This window comes from Oncorhynchus tshawytscha, linkage group LG26 (genome assembly GCF_018296145.1).
Source record: "Oncorhynchus tshawytscha isolate Ot180627B linkage group LG26, Otsh_v2.0, whole genome shotgun sequence".
Classification (NCBI taxonomy): Eukaryota; Metazoa; Chordata; class Actinopteri; order Salmoniformes; family Salmonidae; genus Oncorhynchus; species Oncorhynchus tshawytscha.
In genome coordinates, this window is record NC_056454.1 from 53,699,154 (window position 1) to 53,724,966 (window position 25,813).

Genomic DNA, 25,813 nt, shown 5'->3' on the forward strand with positions numbered 1-25,813 from the left:
GACACAGGCTAACTAACTGTAAGACACAACTGTAGGACACAGGCTAACTAACTGTACGATACAGGGTAATGAACGATGTGTTTTAAAACTGGTGTGTTGTAAAATAGATGGTGATTGGATAATAGTACCTCATATACGAGATACATCTTGGCTCCAACAAATATCCCCATCCGGGTCACAGCGCGGACAGCTGCATTCATTCCTGGATATCAGAGGGTCAGATTACAAACTGCAATAAAAAATACATCTGTCATACTATATAGATTTCTTTGATCATATATTGTTTAATATCGGGGTGGCAGGTAGCCTAGTGGTCAGAGCGTTGGGCCAGTAATGAGGCCATGCTCATAAAAAAAATGTCTATACTCGTCATTTAAAAAAAAATTGTATTAACCTTTTATTTAACTACGCAAGTCAGTTAAGAACAAATTCATATTTACGATGACATTATCTGTCAGTGCAGCTGTTGAGTCAACATGTTGAAATGTAAGTTACTGGAATCTGGCTTACTGTGAGGTCAATAACTCAATTACATCTGGCTTACTGTGAGGTCAATAACTCAATTACATCTGGCTTACTGTGAGGTCAATAACTCAATTACATCTGGCTTACTGTGAGGTCAATAACTCAATTACATCTGGCTTACTGTGAGGTCAATAACTCAATTACATCTGGTTTACTGTGAGGTCAATAACTCAATTACATCTGGCTTACTGTGAGGTCAATAACTCAATTACATCTGGCTTACTGTGAGGTCAATAACTCAATTCAATTCCTCCAACTGCTCTTAAACGCTAGTAAAACCAAATGCATGCTTTTCAACCGATCGCTGCCTGCACCCGCATGCCCGACTAGCATCACCACCCTGGATGGTTCCGACCTTGAATATGTGGACATCTATAAGTACCTAGGTGTCTGGCTAGACTGCAAACTCTCCTTCCAGACTCATATCAAACATCTCCAATCGAAAATCAAATCAAGAGTCGGCTTTCTATTCCGCAACAAAGCCTCCTTCACTCACGCCGCCAAGCTTACCCTAGTAAAACTGACTATCCTACCGATCCTCGACTTCGGCGATGTCATCTACAAAATGGCTTCCAACACTCTACTCAGCAAACTGGATGCAGTCTATCACAGTGCCATCCGTTTTGTCACTAAAGCACCTTATACCACCCACCACTGCGACCTGTATACTCTAGTCGGCTGGCCCTCGTTACATATTCGTCGCCAGACCCACTGGCTCCAGGTCATCTACAAGTCCATGCTAGGTAAAGCTCCGCCTTATCTCAGTTCACTGGTCACGATGGCAACACCCATCCGTAGCACGCGCTCCAGCAGGTGTATCTCACTGATCATCCCTAAAGCCAACACCTCATTTGGCCGCCTTTCGTTCCAGTACTCTGCTGCCTGTGACTGGAACGAATTGCAAAATCGCTGAAGTTGGAGACTTATCTCCCTCACCAACTTCAAACATCAGCTATCTGAGCAGCTAACCGATCGCTGCAGCTGTACATAGTCTATTGGTAAATAGCCCACCCATTTTCACCTACCTCATCCCCATACTGTTTTAATTTATTTACTTTTCTGCTCTTTTGCACACCAATATCTCTACCTGTACATGACCATCTGATCATTTATCACTCCAGTGTTAATCTGCAAAATTGTAATTATTCGCCTACCTCCTCATGCCTTTTGCACACATTGTATATAGACGCCCCCCTTTGTTTTCTACTGTGTTATTGACTTGTTAATTGTTTATTCCATGTGTAACTCTGTGTTGTCTGCTCACACTGCTATGCTTTATCTTGGCCAGGTCGCAGTTGCAAATGAGAACTTGTTCTCAACTAGCCTACCTGGTTAAATAAAGGTGAAATAAAATAAAATAAAATAAAAATTACATCTGGCTTACTGTGAGGTCAATAACTCAATTACATCTGGCTTACTGTGAGGTCAATAACTCAATTACATCTGGCTTACTGTGAGGTCAATAACTCAATTACATCTGGCTTACTGTGAGGTCAATAACTCAATTACATCTGGCTTACTGTGAGGTCAATAACTCGGAATTACATCATCTGGTGCCAACAAAATGTTCTATAGTAATAGCAAGCTAACCAAGTTTACCTCCGTCCTTCTTATCTTGGCACCCTCAGGGAATGAGCAGTCACCCCACGTGCGCCGAAATATAATTTCTTTGTATGAATCAAAAATGACTCTGGGAAACCATTTCGACTGCTTCCTAAAGTCCCACCGTTTACAGAACTGCTGGTTTTAGGATTAAAAAGGCAGGGCAGTCCGGGGCTCATGTTTGGAGTATTGCAGTGTAGCCTAGTTTGTTTTACACCATCCCAGCAGGGCAGAATAATCGGAGCTGAGACAAAATCATTCGGGCCTAAAACCCCCGAAAGCCCGGGTGACGTCAATGACAAGCTAGTGTGAAAGTGAAAAAAAATGGAACCAAATATTGGTCGACCGATTAATCGGAATTGCAGATTAATTGGGTCCGATTTCAAGTTTTCATAACAAATCAGTAATCGGCATTTTTGGACACCGATCATGGTCGATTACATTGCACTCCACGAGGAGACTGCGTGGCAGGCTGACTACCGGTAATGCGAGTGCAGCAAGGAGCCAAGGTAAGGTGCTAGCTAGCATTAAACTGATCTTATAAAAAACCATCAATCTTAACATAATCACAAGTTAACTACCGTAATTTCCAGACTATAAACCGCTACTTTATTCCCACGCTTTGAACCTCGCGGTTTATACGATGACGCGGCTAATTTATGGATTTTTCCCGCTTTCACAAGATTCATGCCGCCCAAAAACTGAGCACCGTCACATAATGTGACGTAAATCGAGCGCGCTCAAACTTCCCATCATTCTGATTACGGTAGTAATTTTGTCACCCTCATCATGGCAAAGACATGGAGAAATGCATATGATGCAGCTTTCAAGTTGAAGGCGATCGATCTGGCTGTTGGAAAAGGAAATAGAGCTGCTGCATGGGAGCTTGGCCTTAATGAGTCGATGATAAGACGTTGGAAACAGCAGCGTGAGGAACTGACTCAGTGCAAAAAGACAACAACAGCTTTCAGAGGGAAGAAAAGCAGATGGCCCAAAGTATTTGCAGCCACTCGACATCAGTGTAAATCGTGCATTTAAGGTGGCGCTCCGTGTTCAGTGGGAGGCTTGGATGACAAGTGGGGAGAAATCCTTCACTAAAACGGGCCGCATGCGAAGAGCAACTTATGGTCAAGTCTGCCAGTGGGTCCTGACAGCGTGGAGAATTGTTGAAAACTCCAATATCATCTACGGGTTTGGAAAGGCTGGACTGCTGCGTATTGAAGGGGCAGCATGAGCTCAGCGGGGTATTTGCCTCCGGATGAAAGTGACGAGAGCGACAATGAAAACGATCCAACATCGGATGAAGCAATTCTGAGGCTATTCAACTCCGACACCGAAGGAGATGACTTCAGTGGTTTCAGTGCACAGATAGTGCACTGATAGTGACCAATGACTAGTGACCAATGACTTTCTTGGTAGGCTACTGTTTAATTTTTGTTACAAGCCGTGTTTCGTTTAAAGGCTGTGTAAAGTTCATTTGTTTCAATGTACCGGTAGGCACCTGCGGCTTATAGACATGTGCGGCTTATTTATGTACAAAATACATATTTTTTAATAATTCAGTGGGTGCGGTTTATATTCAGGTGTGCTTAATAGTCCAGCAATTACGGTACACATGGTTGATGATATTACTAGTTTATCTAGCGTGTCCTGCGCGTTGCATATAATCAATGCGGTGCCTGTTATTTTATCATTGAATCACAGCCTACTTCTCCAAACAGGTGATGATTTTTTAAATCGGACACGATGGGTCGATTAACAAGAAGTTTATCTTTCATTTGCTGTATTGAACTTGTTAATGTGTGAAAGTTACATATTTCTAAAAAATATTTTTGAATTTCGCACAATTTGGACTTTTCAGCAGAATGTTGTCGAGGGGTTCCGCTAGAGGCCCTAGAAAGGTTAATTTATCATTGAATCACAGCTACTACTTCGACAAACGGGTGATTTAACAAGCGCATTTGCAAAAAAAGCACTGTCGTTGCACCAATGTGTACCTAACCATAAACATCAACACCTTTCTTAAAATCAATACTCAAGTATATATTTTTAAACATGCATATTTAGTTAATATTGCCCGCTAACATGAATTTATTTTAACTAGGGAAATTGTGTCACTTCTCTTGCATTCATTGCATGCAGAGTCAGGGTATATGCAGCAGTTTGGGCCACATGGCTCGTTGCAAACTAATTTGCCAGAATTTTACGTAATTATGACATAACATTGAAGGTTGTGACATGTAACAGCAATATTTAGACTGATGGATGCCACCCGTTAGATAAAATACGGAACGGTTCCGTATTTCACTGAAAGAATAAACGTCTTGTTTTCGAGATGATAGTTTCCGGATTCGACCATATTAATGACGTATCTCGTATTTCTGTGTGTTATTATGTTATAATTAAGTCTATGATTTGATATTTGATAGAGCAGTCTGATTGAGCGGTGGTAGGCAGCAGCAGGCTCGTAAGCATTCATTCAAACAGCACATTCGTGCGTTTGCCAGCAGCTCTTCACTGTGCTTCAAGCATTGAGCTATTTATGACTTCAAGCCTATCAACTCCGGAGCTAGTTAGCGGTGGTGTGCGCTAATAGCATTTCAATCGGTGACGTCACTCGCTCTGAGACCTTGAAGTAGTTGTTCCCTTTGCTCTGCAAGGGCCGTGGCTTTTGTGGAGTGATGGGTAACGATGCTTCGAAGGTAGCTGTTGTCGATGTGTTCCTGGTTCGAGCCCAGGTAGGGGCGAGGAGAGGGATGGAAACTATACTGTTACACTGGCAACACTAAAGTGCCTATAAAGGACATCCAATAGTCAAAAGTATATGAAATACAAATGGTACAGAGAGAAACAGTCTTATAATAACAACAACCTAAAACTTCTTACCTGGGAATATTGAAGACTCATGTTAAAAGGAACCACCAGCTTTCATATGTTCTCATGTCCTGACCAAGGAACTTAAACGTTAGCTTTTTTACATGGCACATATTGCACTTTAACTTTCTTCTCCAACACTGTGTTTTTGCATTATTTAAACTAAATTGAACATGTTTCATTATTTATTTGAGACTAAATAGATTTTATTGATGTATTATATGAAGTGAAGTGAATGACTGTTGGGGAATAATCAGAATTAGGTGGTAACATAGGTCAGATGTTTTATATTCATCATATGTTTGTAAGTTACTTCTCATCAGAATGTTATTTTTGTATAATACTGTGGCGGGGTTGCAGTATCTGTTCTATGTCAAGACTAAGTTGTTTGGGCCGGAGAGAGGGGAGAGGTCAAGGTGTCATCATGTGTAAACATATCTTTTGCTCCACTGTGTCTGTGTGCCAGTCACTCCCTACTTTTCCCATTGGGGAGAGGAGGATGGCAGTGTCTGGAATCATTCTATGCTCCCTCTTTTGTTGCTCCTATCTTAACCTATAGCCTCACTCTCCTCTCCGTGAGCTTGTCCAGGATTGGTTGTATCTAAGTGACAATTTGATATATATCATAGGGTGGGGGTAATGTCTTGGTACCATTTTGTACCAAGGACGAGATAAGAGCTTTGTTTAGGAGACCAAACTGAAGGATAATTTATAGCCCACTCTGTCTGGCTATGGGATACTCCTCTCTGAAGTAAAGTCTTTCTTTGTGTAAGTTCCTAAGACCTGTGGTTTGTCATGTCGTCTAGGGGGGGGTGGATCTTTGCTATAAAGGATCCCATTTTCCATTATGTTGGGACTCTCAACTTTTCATTAGAGATACTGAACTGTTGAAAGTCAAAATGCTATTGCAAAAGCTTAATTATTATTAAAGGTGAAGATTAAGCATAACTCTGACTGGTGTGTGGTTTGCTCTCATGATTTGGTAAATAGAGGAAATTTCCACGACATGACCACTTTTAGTTTATGTTGTAATTGTCATTATTACAAATAAATAAATACATTAAAAAAAACTATCGGCCGATTAATCAGCTTTTTTTGGTCCTCCAATAATCAGTATTGGCGTTGAAAAATCATAATCGGTCGACCTCTACAAAATATAGCTAGCTCTCTTGCTCTCTCTATGCTGCTTCCCCTTGTTAAAAACTGTTAAACTATTGTCTCTCTCTCTCTGAGTCAACTACTACATGTTATATACACTGCAGTGCTAGCTAGCTGTAGTTTATGCGTTCAGTACTAGATTCATTATGTGATCTTTTGATTGGGTGGACAACATGGCAGTTCATGCTGCAAGAAATCTGATAGGTTGAAGGATGTCCTCCGGAAGTTGTAATAATTACTGTGTACAGTGGGGCAAAAAAGTATTTAGTCAGCCACCAATTGTGCAGGTTCTCCCACTTAAAAAGATGAGAGAGGCCTGTAATTTTCATCATAGGTACACTTCAACTAACAGACAAAATGAGGAAGAAAAAAAATCAAGAAAATCACATTGTAGGATTTTTAATGAATTTATTTGCAAATTATGGTGGAAAATAAGTATTTGGTGACCTACAAACGAGCAAGATTTCTTTAACCTCTTGAAACTAGGGGGCACTATTTTCATTTTTGGAAAAATAACGTTCCCAAAGTAAACGGGCTATTTTGTCAGGACATGGGGTTGAGAAACATGAGCCTCCTAGGTTTTGTATTGAAGTCAATGTACCCACAGGAGGACGGAAAATAGCTGTCCTCCAACTACAGAGAGTGCTGTCTTCACTGCAAAACAGTTATTTGTTGACATTAACATATTTAGTATAGTTTAATCTAAAAAGGCTAACTTTAAGGTTTCACTACTTCACTAAGGCAACCTGCCTAAAAGACCACAGAACCGTAGCACTCACCTCCGTAGCCATGAAGTGCTTTGAGAGGCTGGTAATGGCTGACATCAAAACCATTATCCCAGAAACCTTAGACCCACTCTAATTTGCATACCGCCCAAACAGATCCACAGATGATGCAATCTCTATTGCACTCCACACTACCCTTTCCCACCTGGACAAAAGGAACACCTATGTGAGATTGCGATTCATTGACTACAGCTCAGCATTCAACACCATAGTACCATCAAAGCTCATCACTGGGACTAAACACCTCTCTTTGCAACTGGATCCTGGACTTCTTGAAGGGCCGCCCCCAGGTGGTGAGGGTAGGTAGCAACACATCTGCCACACTGATCCTCATCACTGGGGCGTGCTCAGTCCCCTCCTGTACTCCCTGTTCATCCACGAATGCATGGCCACGCACGACTCCAACACCATCATTAAGTTTGCAGACGACACAACAGTGTGCAAAACTAAAGCACGAACCACTGCTTTTAACCAGGGCAAGGTGACCAGAAAAAATGACAGAATACAAACAGTGTAGCTATTCCCTCCGCAAGGCAATCGAACAAGCTAAGCGACAGTATAGAGACAAAGTAGAGTCGCAATTCAACGGCTCAGACATGAGAGATATGTGGCAGGGTCTACAGTCAATGAAAGGAAAACCCACCCTGTCGCGGGCCAGGATGTCTTGCATACGGACAGACTAAACAACTTCTTTGCTCGCTTTGAGGACAATACAGTACCACTGACATGGCCCGCTACAAAACCTGCGGGCTCTCCTTCCCTGCAGCCGACGTGAGCAAAACATTTAAACGTGTCAACCCTCGAAAGGCTGCAGGCCCAGACGGCATCCCCAGCCGCGTCCTCAGAGCATGCGCAGACCAGTTGGCTGGTGTGTTTACGGACATATTCAATCAAATCCTTATCCCAGTCTGCTGTTCCCACATACTTCAAGAGGGCCACCATTGTTCCTGTTCCCAAGAAAGCTAAGGTAAATGAGCTAAATGACTACCGCCCCATAGCACTCACCTCCGTCATCATAAAGTGCTTTGAGAGACTAGTCAAGGACCATATCACCTCCACCCTACCTGACACCCTAGACCCACTCCAATTTGCTTACCGCCCCAATAGTTCCACAGAAGGCGCAATCGCCATCACACTGCACACTGCCTTATCGCATCTGGACAAGAGGAATAACTATGTGAGAATGCTGTTAATCAACTACAGCTCAGCATTTAACACCATAGTACCCTCCAAACTCGTCATCAAGCTCGAAACCCTGGGTCTTGACCCCGCCCTGTGCAACTGGGTCCTGGACTTCCTGACGGGCCGCCCCCAGGTGGTGAGGGTAGGTAACAACATCTCCACCCCGCTGATCCTCAACACTGTGGCCCCACAAGGGTGCGTTCTGAGCCCTCTCCTGTACTCCCTGTTCACCCACGACTGCGTGGCCACGCACGCCTCCAACTCAATCATCAAGTTTGCGGACGACACAACAGTGGTAGGCTTGATTACCAACAACGACGAGACGGCCTACAGGGAGGAGGTGAGGGCCCTCGGAGTGTGGTGTCAGGAAAATAACCTCACACTCAACGTCAACAAAACAAAGGAGATGATCGTGGACTTCAGGAAACAACAGAGGGAGCACCCCCCTATCCACATCGACAGGACAGTAGTGGAGAGGGTAGAAACTTTTAAGTTCCTCGGCGTACACATCACAGACAAACTGAATTGGTCCACCCACAGGCAGCGTTGTGAAGAAGGCACAGCAGCAGCTTGTCACCCAAAACACTCACAAACTTTTACAGATGCACAATCGAGAGCATCCTGTCAGGATGGTACTGCAACTGCCCACAACCGTAAGGCTCTCCAGAGGGTAGTGAGGTCTGCACAATGCATCACCGGGGGCAAACTACCTGCCCTCCAGGACTACCTGCCCTCCTACACCATTAATAACCAAAAGGTTGCAAGTTCGAATCCCCTAGCTGACAAGGTACAAACTGAATTGGTATATATGTAGGTATATATTACCTTGATTTAATTAGGCAAGTCAGGCCTAGGAATAGTGGGTTAACTGCCTTGTTCAGGGGCAGAATGACAGATTTGTACCTTGTCAGCTAGGGGATTCGAACTTGCAACCTTTTCGTTTTTTTTTAAAAACTTAAATTGCATTATTGGTTAGAGTCTGTAAGTCAGCATTTCACTGTAAGGTCTACTACACCTGTTGTATTCAGCATTTCACTGTGAGGTCTACTACACCTGTTGTATTCAGCATTTCACTGTGAGGTCTACTACACCTGTTGTATTCAGCATTTCACTGTGAGGTCTACTACACCTGTTGTATTCAGCATTTCACTGTGAGGTCTACTACACCTGTTGTATTCAGCATTTCACTGTGAGGTCTACTACACCTGTTGTATTCAGCATTTCACTGTAAGGTCTACTACACCTGTTGTATTCAGCATTTCACTGTAAGGTCTACTACACCTGTTGTATTCAGCATTTCACTGTAAGGTCTACTACACCTGTTGTATTCAGCATTTCACTGTAAGGTCTACTACACCTGTTGTATTCAGCATTTCACTGTAAGGTCTACTACACCTGTTGTAAGTCAGCATTTCAATGTGAGGTCTACTACACCTGTTGTATTCAGCATTTCACTGTGAGGTCTACTACACCTGTTGTATTCAGCATTTCACTGTGAGGTCTACTACACCTGTTATATTCAGCATTTCACTGTAAGGTCTACTACACCTGTTGTATTCAGCATTTCACTGTAAGGTCTACTACACCTGTTGTATTCAGCATTTCACTGTGAGGTCTACTACACCTGTTGTATTCAGCATTTCACTGTGAGGTCTACTACACCTGTTGTATTCAGCATTTCACTGTAATGTCTACCTACACCTGTTGTATTCAGCATTTCACTGTGAGGTCTACTACACCTGTTGTATTCGGCATTTCACTGTGAGGTCTACTACACCTGTTGTATTCGGCATTTCACTGTGAGGTCTACTACACCTGTTGTATTCGGCATTTCACTGTGAGGTCTACTACACCTGTTGTATTCAGCATTTCACTGTGAGGTCTACTACACCTGTTGTATTCAGCATTTCACTGTAAGGTCTACTACACCTGTTGTATTCGGCATTTCACTGTAAGGTCTACTACACCTGTTGTATTCGGCATTTCACTGTGAGGTCTACTACACCTGTTGTATTCAGCATTTCACTGTGAGGTCTACCTACACCTGTTGTATTCGGCATTTCACTGTGAGGTCTACCTACACCTGTTGTATTCGGCATTTCACTGTGAGGTCTACCTGTTGTATTCAGCACCTGTTGTATTCAGCATTTCACTGTAACGTCTACACCTGTTGTATTCAGCATTTCACTGTAAGGTCTAATACACCTGTTGTATTCAGCATTTCACTGTGAGGTCTACTACACCTGTTGTATTCAGCATTTCACTGTGAGGTCTACTACACCTGTTGTATTCAGCATTTCACTGTGAGGTCTACTACACCTGTTGTATTCAGCATTTCACTGTGAGGTCTACTACACCTGTTGTATTCAGCATTTCACTGTGAGGTCTACGACACCTGTTGTATTCAGCATTTCACTGTGAGGTCTACTACACCTGTTGTATTCAGCATTTCACTGTGAGGTCTACAACACCTGTTGTATTCAGCATTTCACTGTGAGGTCTACAACACCTGTTGTATTCAGCATTTCACTGTGAGGTCTACTACACCTGTTGTATTCAGCATTTCACTGTGAGGTCTACTACACCTGTTGTATTCAGCGCACCTGACAAATAAACTTTGATTTGAATTGTATGAAATTCACTGAGTAGGATGGTCCTCCACTGTTTAGTTCTGTAGTAGGCGGAGTCTGTAACCTTAACGGTCCCTGATCAAACATGCAAAGGTAATGCAATGAATGGCTCCTCCTCTCGTCTACCTGATATCCTGCACGTATGGCCCAATACACACACACGTAGATGCGCTAATGGGGGTGCGCTTGTCTAGCTGGCCCGGGGCGAAATGTTGCCAGAGTTGACACTTTTCACAGCTTTATATTGGTTCTAAACACGAAATCCGCCAACCCGGCGTACAGAAAATCTCAATCAAGCGCACCTTCAGTTTTAGCAGCGCTTCCACAAACATTTTACAAACTGATTATATTCAAACGATCGACGGATGAAGACACAACCAGAAGATTACGATTTATACAACATTATAAGTGGAACGGGTCATATCTGTCAAAATGCACGAAAACACATTTATTGGATAATATTGTCAAGCACTCGTTCTTTCCTTTTAGCTGTCAAAACCCCATGTCAACAACTCGCGTAAAATACAAGTAGTTTAAAATCATGATCAAAGTCAAATAACTAGAAGTTAACATATGACCGACGACCTGTAGGGATTATGCAACTAACACAACGTAGCCCTAGTTGATAAATAGCTGGACAGATGTTTGTCCCTTCCCCTCCTCATCCCGTACCTTGTGCATCTCCGCCACTTGTCAACAAGGCGATAGCTTTCCCAGCGCCGGTCATCTTCAGTCTCTCTAAATCCGACATGTTGGCAGCGGTGGAATACGGATCAACCTCGACTGGAGAAATTCTGTCAAATAATAACTCTTCTCGTTAAAATACAAGTTACGAGCTCATGCAGCAAGTAGTGTGGGTGACTTTCCTTGTGTTGGCTGACCGTCTATTGAAATGACTCCGCCCCAACAAGATTGCACAATATGGGAAGGTGTGGTTGTCTTTCTGATAGCCTCCTCCTCCTTCTTCTTCTTCGATGAGGTTTAACGGTGGTTGGCATCAAACAAATGTTGCATTACCGCCACTCACTAGACTGGAGTATAACTCCATTCCACGTTGCTTGAAAATTAACATGAATAAATCAACAATTACCCTACCATCTAACCCTAAAACCCCCACCCTAAAAAATACCCCCATCTAACCCTACACTCCACTATTTAAATACCCTACCATCTAACCCTACACTAAAACCCCCATCACCCTACTCCACTATTTAAATACCCTACCATCTAACCCTAAAACCCCTGACCCTACTCCACTATTTAAATACCCTACCATCTAACCCTGACCCTACTCCACTATTTAAATACCATCTAACCATCTAAAACCCCTGACACTAAAACCCATCTGACCCTACTCCACTATTTAAATACCCTACCATCTAACCCACACTAAAACCCCTGACCCTAACTATTTAAATACCCTACCATCTAACCCTACACACTACTCCAAAATACCCTACCATCTAACCCAACCCTACTCCACTATTTAAATACCCTACCATCTAACCCTACACTAAAACCCCTGACCCTACTCCACTATTTAAATACCCTACCATCTAACCCAACACTAAAACCCTGACCCTACTCCACTATTTAAATACCCTACCATCTAACCCTACACTAAAACCCCTGACCCTACTCCACTATTTAAATACCCTACCATCTAACCCAACACTAAAACCCCTGACCCTACTCCACTATTTAAATACCCTACCATCTAACCCAACACTAAAACCCCTGACCCTACTCCACTATTTAAATACCCTACCATCTAACCCAACACTAAAACCCCTGACCCTACTCCACTATTTAAATACCCTACCATCTAACCCAACACTAAAACCCCTGACCCTACTCCACTATTTAAATACCCTACCATCTAACCCAACACTAAAACCCCTGACCCTACTCCACTATTTAAATACCCTACCATCTAACCCAACACTAAAACCCCTGACCCTACTCCACTATTTAAATACCCTACCATCTAACCCAACACTAAAACCCCTGACCCTACTCCACTATTTAAATACCCTACCATCTAACCCAACACTAAAACCCCTGACCCTACTCCACTATTTAAATACCCTACCATCTAACCTAAAACCCTGACCCTACTCCACTATTTAAATACCCTACCATCTAACCCAACACTAAAACCCTGACCCTACACTACCATCTAACCCTACACTACCCCCCACCCTACTCCACTATTTAAATACCCTACCATCTAACCGAACACTAAAACCCCTGACCCTACTCCACTATTTAAATACCCTACCATCTAACCGAACACTAAAACCCCTGACCCTACTCCACTATTTAAATACCCTACCATCTAACCCAACACTAAAACCCCTGACCCTACTCCACTATTTAAATACCCTACCATCTAACCCAACACTAAAACCCCTGACCCTACTCCACTATTTAAATACCCTACCATCTAACCCTACACTAAAACCCACCATCTTCCATGGTGTCCTCCCATGAACACCATTCTTGTTTAGTGTTTTACGTATTGTAGACTCTTCAACAGAGATGTTAGCATGTTCCAGAGATTTCTGTAAGTCTTTAGCTGACACTCTAGGATTCTTCTTAACCTCATTGAGCATTCTGTACTGTGCTCTTGCAGTCATCTTTGCAGGACGGCCACTCCTAGGGAGAGTAGCAACAGTGCTGAACTTTCTCCATTTATAGACAATTTGTCTTACCGTGGACTGACTTTTAGAGATACTTTTGTAACCCTTTCCAGCTTTATGCAAGGCAACAATTCTTAATCTTAGGTCTTCTGAGATCTCTTTTGTTCGAGGCATGGTTCACATCAGGCAATGCTTCTTGTGAATAGCAAACTCACATTTTAGCAAACCCAACATCTCCAATCTCGTCTCATTGACAGGACTACAGGTTAGTTGACTCCTGACTCCAATTAGATTTTGGAGAAGTCATCAGCCTAGGGGGGTTTACTTACTTTTTCCAACCTACACTGTGAATGGGGGGCGGCAGGGAAGCCTAGTGGTTAGAGCGTTGGACTAGTAACCGAAAGGTTGCAAGTTCAAATCCCCGAGCTGATAAGGTACATATCTGTCATTCTGCCCCTGAACACTGTTCCTAGGCCGTCATTGAAAATAAGAATTTGTTCTTAACTGACTTGCCTAGTAAAATAAATTTTAAAAAGCCATTTTGCCACAACTTTGGAAGTAGACTTGGGGTCATTGTCCATTTGGAAGGTCCATTTGGAAGACCCATTTGGGGGGTGGCTTTAACTTCCTGACTGATGTCTTGAGATGTTGCTTCAATATATCCACATAATTTTCCTACCTTATGATGCCATCTATTTTGTGAAGTGCACCAGTCCCTCCTGCAGCAAAGCACCCCCAGAACATGATGCTGCCACCCCCGTGCTTCATGTTTGGGATGGTGTTCTTCAGCTTGCAAGCCTCCCCCTTTTTCCTCCAATCATAACGATGGTCATTATGGCCAAACAGTTCTATTTTTGTTTCATCAGACCAGAGGACATTTAAGTATCTTTGTCCCCATGTGAAGTTGCAAACCATAGTCTGGCTTTTTTTATGGCGGTTTTGGAGCAGTGGCTTCTTCCTTGCTGAGCGGCCTTTCAGGTTATGTCGATATAGGACTCGTTTTTCAGTGGATATAGATACTTTTGTACATGTTTCCTCCCGCATCTTCACAAGGTCCTTTGCTGTTGTTCTGGGATTGATTTGCACTTTTCGCACCAAAGTACGTTCATGTCTAGGAGACAGAACGCGTCTCCTTCCTGAGCGGTATGATGGCTGCGTGGTCCCATGGTGTTTATACTTGTGTACTATTGTTTGTACAGATGAACGTGGTACCTTCAGGCGTTTGGAAATTGCTCCCAAGGATGAACCAGACTTGTGGAGGTCTACAATATTTTTTCTGAGGTCTTGGCTGATTTCTTTTGATTTTCCCATGATGTCAAGCAAAGAGGCACTGAGTTTGGAGGTTGGCCTTCAAATACATCCACAGGTACACCTCCAATTGACTCAAATGATGTAAACAATTGTATAACAATGAATTGTGTCATGCACAAAGTAGATGTCCTAACCGACTTGCCAAAACTATAGTTTGATAACAATACATATGTGAAGTGGTTGAAAAACAAGTTTTAATGACTCCAACCTAAGTGTATGTAAACATCCGACTTCAACTGTATCTATGTTAATGGTTATTTTACTTTTTCAACAACATTTTTTGACTAGATACATTTGTATTGCAAATGTGCAATACATATTAAATGATATAATATAGCCTACCAGACTTGTAAACAAGATGAGTTTAAAATTCAGTATGGTTACATGTGATTATTGTGGATAGTCAGATTAATATAGTAGTTTGATTAAAACGTTTACATGCTTTGCAATAACTATTTCCATAATAATCCTGTTTGCATGGACACATCTGAAATCAGGCTGCCTGATGGCAATATGATGAATGAAGAACATCGGCAATCAAACTAAACCTTCTACCATTTAAACTTTCTACCCTATAAAGTTCAACCCTATAAAGTTCTGCCCTGTAAAGTTCTACCCTATACAGTTCTGCCCTGTAAAGTTCTTCCCTGTAAAGTTCTTCCCTGTAAAGTTCTTCCCTATAAAGTTCTACCCTATAAAGTTCTGCCTTGTAAAGTTCTTCCCTATAAAGTTCTACCCTGTAAAGTTATTCCCTATAAAGTTCTACCATATAAAGTTCTGCCATATAAAGTTCTGCCATATAAAGTTCTGCCCTGTAAAGTTCTGCCATATAAAGTTCTGCCCTGTAAAGTTCTGCCATATAAAGTTCTGCCCTGTAAAGTTCTGCCATATAAAGTTCTGCCCTGTAAAGTTCTGCATATAAAGTTCTGCCCTGTAAAGTTCTGCCCTGTAAAGTTCTGCCATATAAAGTTCTGCCCTGTAAAGTTCTGCCATATAAAGTTCTGCCCTGTAAAGTTCTGCCATATAAAGTTCTACCATATAAAGTTCTGCTATATAAAGTTCTACCCTATAAAGTTCTACCCTGTAAAGTTCTTCCCTATAAAGTTCTACCCTATAAAGTTCTACCATATAAAGTTCTACCATATAAAGTTCTGCCATATAAAGTTCTGCCATATAAAGTCCTGCCATATAAACTTCTGCCATATAAAGTTCTGCCATATAAAGTTCTACCATATAAAGTTCTGCCATATAAAGTTCTGCCATATAAAGTTCTGCCATATAAAGTTCTGCCATATAAAGTTCTACCATATAATGTTCTGCCATATAAAGTTCTGCCATATAAAGTTCTGCCATATAAAGTTCTGCCATATAAAGTTCTGCCCTATAAAGTTCGGACATATAGTTGTTTTGTGAAAGCTACTTCTATGACATTTATTTGTTCTGAACTCACTTCACTCGTGCTAAAGAGCAAGGCTCGCTCAGCTGGTGCCAGCACATGTCAGATCAAATACACAGCTGAAACACCGATTAAGGTGTTTACATGTCCTAATCATTTGAAAGATTGTTCAGAAAACCTGTTGTTTTTATCGGTGCTTTGATTTTGACCTTACACTGATTAAGATAAGCAGAGTGAGGTGTTTACATGACTAATGCTATAATCTGCCTACTGGCATAATCAGTGTAAATGTCTCCATGATATATGATGTCATCAAAACATCAACTACACAGTTCTATTGGTTCCTGAATATATTACATCTTTACAATAAAGACAATAAACTCACAGAAATACTGAAGAGGACAAGACATTAGTGGTCAGAAAAGAGATATGTCACAGCGTGTTTGGTGCATCAGTGTTTATTCCATGCAGCTATTTGTTTTGATTTTATTATTCTTCCTGGTTCCCATTGCACTGTACACTGGATTATATAGGAAATTGACAGGATTGGTTGATCATAGTGCCATTCAAAAGGAGAAGAAGGAAGAAGGCGGGACAACAAAAAAAACACGTGTTGGGTGAGTTGAGAAGAATGATTACAGCTAAAGACACTGACACAGAAACTCAGGGGTAAGTCACCTGTCATTTGGGGACAGAGAGACAGAAGGACATCGAAAGAAAGACAGGAAAAAACACGAGTCTGATTAACCTATATATAAATAGACCTGATAAAGTGTTTTCAAACCTGCTCTGCTCTGAAGCCCATTTGTTGTACCTACTACAGAACTGTCACTGTTCAATCCAAGCCGCATATCTGCATACCCTGGTAATAACACCATTGTAAACATTTACTGTCTTGAGCCTTGATTTAAAGGCTGTGAAATTCAACCATGATATACTACATGACCAAAAGTATATGGACACCTTTTTGTCGAACATCTCATTCCAAAATCATGGGCATTAATATGGAGTTGGTCCCCCCCTTTACTGCTATAACAGCCTCCACTCTTCTGGGAAAGGCTTTCCACTAGATGTTGGAACATTTCTGAGAGGACTTGCTTCCATTCAGCCACCAGAGCATGAGTGAGGTCGGACACTGATGTTCGGGCGATTAGGCCAGGCTCGCAGTTGGCGTTCCAATTCATCCCAACAGTGTTCGATGGGGTTGAGGTCAGGGCTCTGTGAAGGCCAGTCAAGTTCTTCCACACAGATCTCGACAAACCCTTTCTGTATGGACCTCGCTTTGTGCACTGGGGCATTAACTGAAACAGAAAAGTGCCTTCCCCAAACTTGCCTAGTTAAATATAGGTTAAATAAATACAAATAACATAAAAACTGTTGCCGCAAAGTTGGAAGCACAGAATTGTCTAGAATGTCATTGTATGTTTTGTATGTTGCAGCATTAAGGTTTCCCTTCACTGGAACTAAGGGGCTTAGGTCGAAGCGTGAAAAACAGCCCCAGACCATTATTCCTCCTCCACCAAACTTTACAGCCGGCACTATGCATTCGGGCAAGTAGCTCTTTCCTGTCATCCGCCAAACCCAGATTCGTCCATCGGACTGTGGTGAAGCGTTTCCACGGCTCCAGAGTCTAATGGCAGCGAGCTTCACACCACTCCAGCCGACACTTGGCATGGTGATCTTAGGCTTGTGACCTCGGCCATGGAAACCCATTTCATGAAGCTCCTGACACACAGTTATTGTGCTGATGTTGCTTCCAGAGGCAGTTTGGAACTTGGTAGTGAGTGTTACAAATAAGGACAGACCATTTTTACGCACTTCATCATTGGAAAGGTGGCATCCTATGACGGTGCCACGTTGAAAGTCACTGAGCTCTTCAGTAAGACCCGTCTACTGAGAATGTTCGTCTAAGGAGATTGCATGGCAGTGTGCTTGATTTTATACACCTGTCAGCAACGGGCGTGGCTGAAATAGCCAAGTCCACTAATTTGAAGGCGTGTCCACATACTTTTGGCTATGTAGCGTATGTGACTTCAACAACAAGTGTTATATTGTAGGCTCTAGATAGAATGATGGACAGACAATTCTGACAAACCATGGCAGCAGGCAGGCAGCAGACGACATGGGTCAGCATAGTGCTGGTTCTAGTTAAGATATACAGTAGAGAACAGGAAGGCTGGATACTACTTCCTCCTGAAGGTTCCTAATCAGACAGACTCATGACTAACCCTAACCCCAGACTACTGACCAACCCCAGACTACTGACTAACCCCAGACTACTGACTAACCCCAGAATACTGACTAACCCCAGACTCATGTCAGACAGATGATTATGTTGTAATAGATCCAACAGAGCCATACTATATGTATACACATGTATATATGGCTCTGGTTCCCAGCAGCTGCCAATAGAGGTATAATACTAGAGAGATAGTTAGGTTCAGCAGATAATACTAGAGAGATAGTGAGGTTCAGGAGCTGCTAATAGACAGATAATACTAGAGAGATAGTTAGGTTCAGCAGCTGCCAATAGATAGATAATACTAGAGAGATAGTTAGGTTCAGCAGCTGCCAATAGATAGATATACTAGAGAGATAGTTAGGTTCAGCAGCTGCCAATAGACAGATAATACTAGAGAGACAGTGAGGTTCAGCAGCTGCCAATAGACAGATAATACTAGAGAGATAGTGAGGTTCAGCAGCTGCCAATAGAGATATAATACTAGAGAGATAGTTAGGTTCAGCAGCTGCCAATAGAGATATAATACTAGAGAGATAGTTAGGCTCTTTAACCGTACCCACCCAAGACCGATCAACAAAATGTTTGTTTTTTTAGATCCAAAGAAGTATGACATTAATAACACCTTTCATCACTCAGCGTGTAATTGTGTTTTCTGTCCAATTATAATAATAATAATAATAATAGGATAAAGACAACCAATCATTCTAAAGCGTCCTGAAATTAAAAGAAGTAAACTCTCCTGGAGAGGTCATCCAGAATGAATTAATAATCATGGAGGCCAGCTACAAAAAAAGACAAATGATATGAAAACAATACAAAAGTTGTACTTCACAGGACTCAGCAAGACATTGTTAACAGAACATAACATCGTGGTCTGATTCAACTGATAACAATACACATTGAAGGAGGAAGGTGTGGAACGAAACACAACAGCCACTAGGACCCAGTGGTCGATGACTAAATGGTACCCTAGTCCCTAAATTGTCCCAATGGGCCCTGGTCAAAAGTAGTGCACTATAAAGGGAATAGGGTGCCATTTGAGACGCAAAAGTCTATACTGGTATTCCACATCTTCATCTATAGGATTGATCGATCCTTCAATTCTCACATCATTACCGTCACCCCAGTCAGCTGATCAGGGACAGTGGCCCATAGCTGAGGCTCTGACCCTGGTCATGTGACAGGGGTCAGAACATACTACGGGTCAGAGTTCATACAACATTAGTCGATGGTTTATCCACAGACAGACAGGACAGGACAGGAGGAGTAGCTACCAGAGTCATGTGTTTAGATAGTTAGGACATTGAGGTTTTTGCATTATGAAGCATTTACATGACACTACAATCAATTATACCATGGCATTGTTGAATACTCGTTTCTGGTTGGCTTGAAGGGAATTCTAGAGTGTGTATTATTTCCCAATAACGCATGGTATATCAGCACGGTAGAATTCAATGGCTATAGTTACATTTTTACATGTTTTGTTTGAGGTGCATTTGAAAGAAAATGTGGAATTGAAAACAGTTTTGGTTTTGTTGAATTAGATTTTCATAATAACAAGCTAAGACTGACGGTTTGGTTAGACTAACAAGTCTGTTTGTTACCCCGGCAACTACTGTAGCTACAGTATCTAGTAAATTGATGTTAAACCTTTCTTTAATTTAACTTTTCTTTAACTAGGCAAGTCAGTTAAGAATAAATTCTTATTTGTAGGGACTAGGGTACCAGTTAGCCATTGACCACTGGGTCCTAACAAGCATCTGTTCTGTTCCTACACTGGCCAATTGTGCACCACCCTATGGGACTTCCAATCATGGGCCAGATGGGATACAGCCTGGATTTGAACCAGGGACTGTAGTGACACCTCTTGCACTGAGATGCAGTGCCTTAGACCGCTGCGCCACTCAAGAGCACTAAATGAACACATTTTTAGTGGCAAATTTTAAATTATAGCCATGGTATAAAAGGGATAATCAACTCAGGACTCTATGCGGTATTTGGACATAATGCAACTCCTTGGAAGATCCGTTCCACTCTGCCACACCTTCCACGCCGCTCAATATTCACCAGAGAATGCATAGACCCTCGTTGATTATCCCCTACATAATTCCATATGGCAGCCATGGTGGCTCACCATGGGCAATATTGACCAATAGCAGATCATAGCATTTTCTTAATCATTTTAAAGCCAGACTCAGTATGTCCTAAATAAAATGTCACTTTTTTATGGTTTAATATATCTAGAAATGTATAGACTCATTTGCCATTTGGATCCCTTCAAAGTAATACAAATGAAAGTTTTACGAATTATAACTACAGCAACTTTGTTTATAAATTGCAGGTCAGATTTCTCCAGTAATTATGATGCATTAGGGTTATTGATCAGGTCAGATTTCTCCAGTAATTATGATGCATTAGTGTTATTGATCAGGTCAGATTTCTCCAGTAATTATGATGCATTAGGGTTATTGATCAGGTCAGATTTCTCCAGCTAATTATGATGCATTAGGGTTATTGATCAGGTCAGATTTCTCCAGATAATTATGATGAATTAGGCTTATTGATAATTTGTTCTATCTGTCCGTCTACATCAAGGATTACAGCAATACATTAACATATCTAGCTATATCCCTCTCAGTACAAACAAGACTCATGAATGAGAGTTGAGTGATACAGAATAAACTGCAATCTGAGGTGCAGTTAACTCTAATGAACTTATCCTCTGCAGCAGAGGTAACTCTGGGTCTTTCTTTCCTGTGGCGGTCCTCACGAGAGCCAGTTTCATCATAGCGCTTGATGGTTTCTGCGACTGCACTTGAAACTTTCAAAGTTCTTGAAATTCTCCGGATTGACTGACCTTCATGTCTTAAAGTAATGATGGACTATCAACGTGGTCTTTTTCAAAATAGTGCTATCTTCGATATACCCACCCTACCTTGTCACAACACAACTGATTGGCTCAAACGCATGAACTTTTAACAAGGCACACCTGTTAATTGAAATGCATTCCAGGTGACTACCTCATGAAGCTGGTTGATAGAATGCCAAGAGTGTGCAAAGCTGTCATCAAGGCAAAGGGTGGCTACTTTGAAAATCTAAAATATATTTTGATTTGTTTAACATTTTTTGGGTTACTACATGATTCCATATGTGTTATTTCATAGTTTTGATGTATTCACTATTATTCTACAAGACAAACCCTGGAATGCAAGATCGAATCCCCGAGCTGACAAGGTACAAAATATGTCATTCTGCCCCTGAACAAGTCAGTTAAACCACTGTTCCTAGGCCGTCATTGAAATCAAGAATTTGTTCTTAACTGATTTGCCTGGTTAAATAAAGGTTAAATAAAAAATGGAGGCTGGCCCAGCTGTCTGATACTGACTAGTATAGAGTGGCTGGCCCAGCTGTCTGATACTGACTAGTATAGAGTGTCTGGCCCAGCTGTCTGATACTGACTAGTATAGAGTGGCTGGCCCATCTGTCTGATACTGACTAGTATAGAGTGGCTGGCCCAGCTGTCTGATACTGACTAGTATAGAGTGGCTGGCCCAGCTGTCTGATACTGACTAGTATAGAGTGGCTGGCCCAGCTGTCTGATACTGACTAGTATAGAGTGGCTGGCCCAGCTGTCTGATACTGACTAGTATAGAGTGGCTGGCCCAGCTGTCTGATACTGACTAGTATAGAGTGGCTGGCCCAGCTGTCTGATACTGACTAGTATAGAGTGGCTGGCCCAGCTGTCTGATACTGACTAGTATAGAGTGGCTGGCCCAGCTGTCTGATACTGACTAGTATAGAGTGTCTGGCCCAGCTGTCTGATACTGACTAGTATAGAGTGTCTGGCCCAGCTGTCTGATACTGACTAGTATAGAGTGGCTGGCCCAGCTGTCTGATACTGACTAGTATAGAGTGGCTGGCCCAGCTGTCTGATACTGACTAGTATAGAGAGTTTTTAGCCTTTCTAGGGAGTTTTTCCAAGCCACCGTGCTTCTACACCTGCATTGCTTGCTGTTTGGGGTTTTAGGCTGGGTTTCTGTACAGCACTTTGAGATATCTGCTGATGTACGAAGGGCTATATAAATCAATTTGATTTGATTATAGAGTGGCTGGCCCAGCTGTCTGATACCTGTTTATTTTTTACATGATGTCTTGTCTGGGTTTGTTTACATGATGTCTTGTCAGGGTTTGTTTACATGATGTCTTGTCTGGGTTTGTTTACATGTCTTGTCTGGGTTTGTTTACATGATGTCTTGTCTGGGTTTGTTTACATGATGTCTTGTCTGGGTTTGTTTACATGATGTCTTGTCTGGGTTTGTTTACATGATGTCTTGTCTGGGTTTGTTTACATGATGTCTTGTCTGGGTTTGTTTACATGATGTCTTGTCTGGGTTTGTTTACATGATGTCTTGTCTGGGTTTGTTTACATGATGTCTTGTCAGGGTTTGTTTACATGATGTCTTGTCTGGGTTTGTTTACATGTCTTGTCTGGGTTTGTTTACATGATGTCTTGTCTGGGTTTGTTTACATGTCTTGTCTGGGTTTGTTTACATGATGTCTTGTCTGGGTTTGTTTACATGATGTATTGCCTGGGTTTGTTTTGTCGCCCCAAAAGTTTAATATTTCATAATCACAAATGACATCAAGGAGACTTACTGAGTCTGAACGTCCTGAATTAAAATGAGAATGATGGTTATCCAAATGATGGTTATGAATGGATAAATAGAATGCTCAATGGCAGCAACATGGCGCCCGTTCTAAAAGCTGGCCCAACTCTCTCTGTATATGGCTCTGCTAGCTACTGACATTTAGATGAGGTTGCATCAGACCAAGAGCAGCAGTCTGTTCTGTGTTCTGTGGTCTCGGTGTCTCTGCCTTGTTTTCCTGATTTGAAATGTGAGCCATCTGATCTCCATTCATTTAATTTCAGACGATTTTTCATACAGATGTTTGACTTAACTGGCCATAATCTAAAAATATAAACATGTTTTACACAGACACTGAAACACATACAGGGGTAACATGATTCTAGTGTTACTAGTTACACAAGATGCAGTATCCCTTTTAAAAGAGGACGACACAAACAGAGTGTTACTAGCACTAAGGAAGACTGCGAGGAGATGAGAAAAATGATAATCCTTTCTGACGGCTGGTCTTCTAAATTATAAAAGGAATGCGTCCCAAATGGCGCCCTATTCCCTCTATACTGTTGACCAGTGGCACTATATAGGGAATAGGGTGCCATTTTGGGATGCAGATATGGAATGGAGCCGGTTATGAGACCACGCTATGTAATACAAGGCAACATAACCCACTGTACCTGGAGCCATCCAGTAGACATTAGATTGTTACAGTACAGAAAACCAAAACAACACTCTATCTTCAACTGAAAACCTGAGCATCAAACCAGCAAAGGCAAGAAGTACTTTACCAAGTTGGTGTCATTTATGAAAACGACTCACTGTTTAAAAAGCCTGTCTGTCTTCCACTAACTGTATGTCCAGCCGTCTAGACAGTGGTTCCATTCAGTCTGGTGTCTGACTGGTCCTCTGTCAGACCATTCAGTCTGGTGTCTGACTGGTCCTCTGTCAGACCATTCAGTCTGGTGTCTGACTGGTCCTCTACTCTCCCCTCTGTCAGACCATTCAGTCTGGTGTCTACTCTCCCCTCTGTCAGACCATTCAGTCTGGTGTCTGACTGGTCCTCTACTCTCCCTTCTGTCAGACCATTCAGTTTGGTGTCTACTCTCCCCTGTGTCAGACCATTCAGTTTGGTGTCTACTCTCCCCTCTGTCAGACCATTCAGTTTGGTGTCTACTCTCCTCTCTGTCAGACCATTCAGTCTGGTGTCTGACTGTGCCTCTACTCTCCCCTCTGTCAGACCATTCAGTCTGGTGTCTGACTGGTCCTCTGTCAGACCATTCAGTCTGGTGTCTGACTGGTCCTCTGTCAGACCATTCAGTCTGGTGTCTACTCTCCCCTCTGTCAGACCATTCAGTCTGGTGTCTGACTGGTCCTCTGTCAGACCATTCAGTCTGGTTTCTGACTGTGCCTCTACTCTCCCCTCTGTCAGACCATTCAGTCTGGTGTCTACTCTCCCCTCTGTAACACCATTCAGTTTGGTGTCTGACTGGTCCTCTACTCTCCCCTCTGTCAGACCATTCAGTTTGGTGTCTACTCTCCCCTCTGTCAGACCATTCAGTCTGGTGTCTACTCTCCCCTCTGTCAGACCATTCAGTCTGGTGTCTGACTGGTCCTCTGTCAGACCATTCAGTCTGGTGTCTGACTGGTCCTCTGTCAGACCATTCAGTCTGGTGTCTACTCTCCCCTCTGTCAGACCATTCAGTCTGGTGTCTGACTGGTCCTCTGTCAGACCATTCAGTCTGGTTTCTGACTGTGCCTCTACTCTCCCCTCTGTCAGACCATTCAGTCTGGTGTCTGACTGGTCCTCTACTCTCCCCTCTGTCAGACCATTCAGTCTGGTGTCTGACTGGGCCTCTACTCTCCCCTCTGTCAGACCATTCAGTCTGGTGTCTGACTGGTCCTCTACTCTCCCCTCTGTCAGACCATTCAGTCTGGTGTCTGACTGGTCCTCTACTCTCCCCTCTGTCAGACCATTCAGTTTGGTGTCTGACTGTGCCTCTACTCTCCCCTCTGTAACACCATTCAGTCTGGTGTCTGACTGGTCCTCTGTCAGACAATAACATAGCGTAACAAGCACCAATGCCCGATGAACAACCTTGCTGAAAGACATGGAACAAACGGAGACTCAGGGGGCCTGATAAAACTGGGATACTGCACCTCAGTGGCAACTATGTTCCACCTATCTATCCACCTAGTTATTACACCAACTTCACTTCAACATTTCTACCTGGTCCACTGTACCATTCAACAACATATAACACGGTATTGGCCCGATAACGTTATAGGTCCAGTCTTGGTCCAGAAAGAGCATCCTGAGCAGGAGACAGACAGTACTGTACCATAACATCACAGTGCACGAGGGTGTTGAGACATACAGGTGTTATGACTTGACTTGATGCAGGACAGCGAGATTGGATACTTGGTTATGGAGGATTCTCTGGAGCCAGGTCGAACTGGCTGGGTTGGGAGAGAACTAAAATGCTCTTGTGCTTTTCTGCTCTTTTTGAGTCATGCAGACTTCTGGGTAGTCTGTCCTTACAAGCCAAATAGACATGCTAAGGTGGTGCAGTTATGCTGCAGGGATCCATTTTAACACAGATGGTTGCTCTGAGAAACTCCATATTCTGGTTGAGAACCGAATGTATTTTCATGTTATACCGTTTGCAGGGCTGGGTAATGGGACTTTGAATTGAAGGATCCTGAGCATCAGGAAATCTCGTCTCCTCAAGCCCAGGTACTGGTTCACAACCAACGTTGTACCAACCATCTCCCAACCAACTATCTGTGTTGAAATGGATCCCTGATGGTTGGGACAATGTTGGT

At 42.5% G+C, this 25,813-nt stretch overlaps 2 protein-coding genes across 2 annotated transcripts in view; both read right to left on the bottom strand.

Moving 5' to 3' along the window:
* The window catches only part of pfkla (phosphofructokinase, liver a), a 66,801-nt gene extending 55,141 nt beyond the window's left edge, over window positions 1–11,660 (bottom strand). Inside the window, exons 1-2 of the mRNA XM_042306843.1 lie at window positions 11,429–11,660; window positions 129–202 (exon numbers count right to left, since the gene is read on the bottom strand). Of these exons, the coding sequence (XP_042162777.1) occupies window positions 129–202; window positions 11,429–11,507 (153 nt within the window). The 5' untranslated portion in view covers window positions 11,508–11,660. The remainder of the gene's footprint in view (window positions 1–128; window positions 203–11,428) is intronic.
* Window positions 11,661–23,253: 11,593 nt separating this feature from the next.
* Window positions 23,254–25,813, bottom strand: part of si:ch211-45c16.2 (mitogen-activated protein kinase kinase kinase 13) — a 125,983-nt gene continuing 123,423 nt past the window's right edge. Inside the window, exon 14 of the mRNA XM_042306845.1 lies at window positions 23,254–25,813. This exon is cut by the window's right edge and continues 2,137 nt beyond it. The gene's annotated coding sequence lies outside the window, so the exon portion shown is untranslated.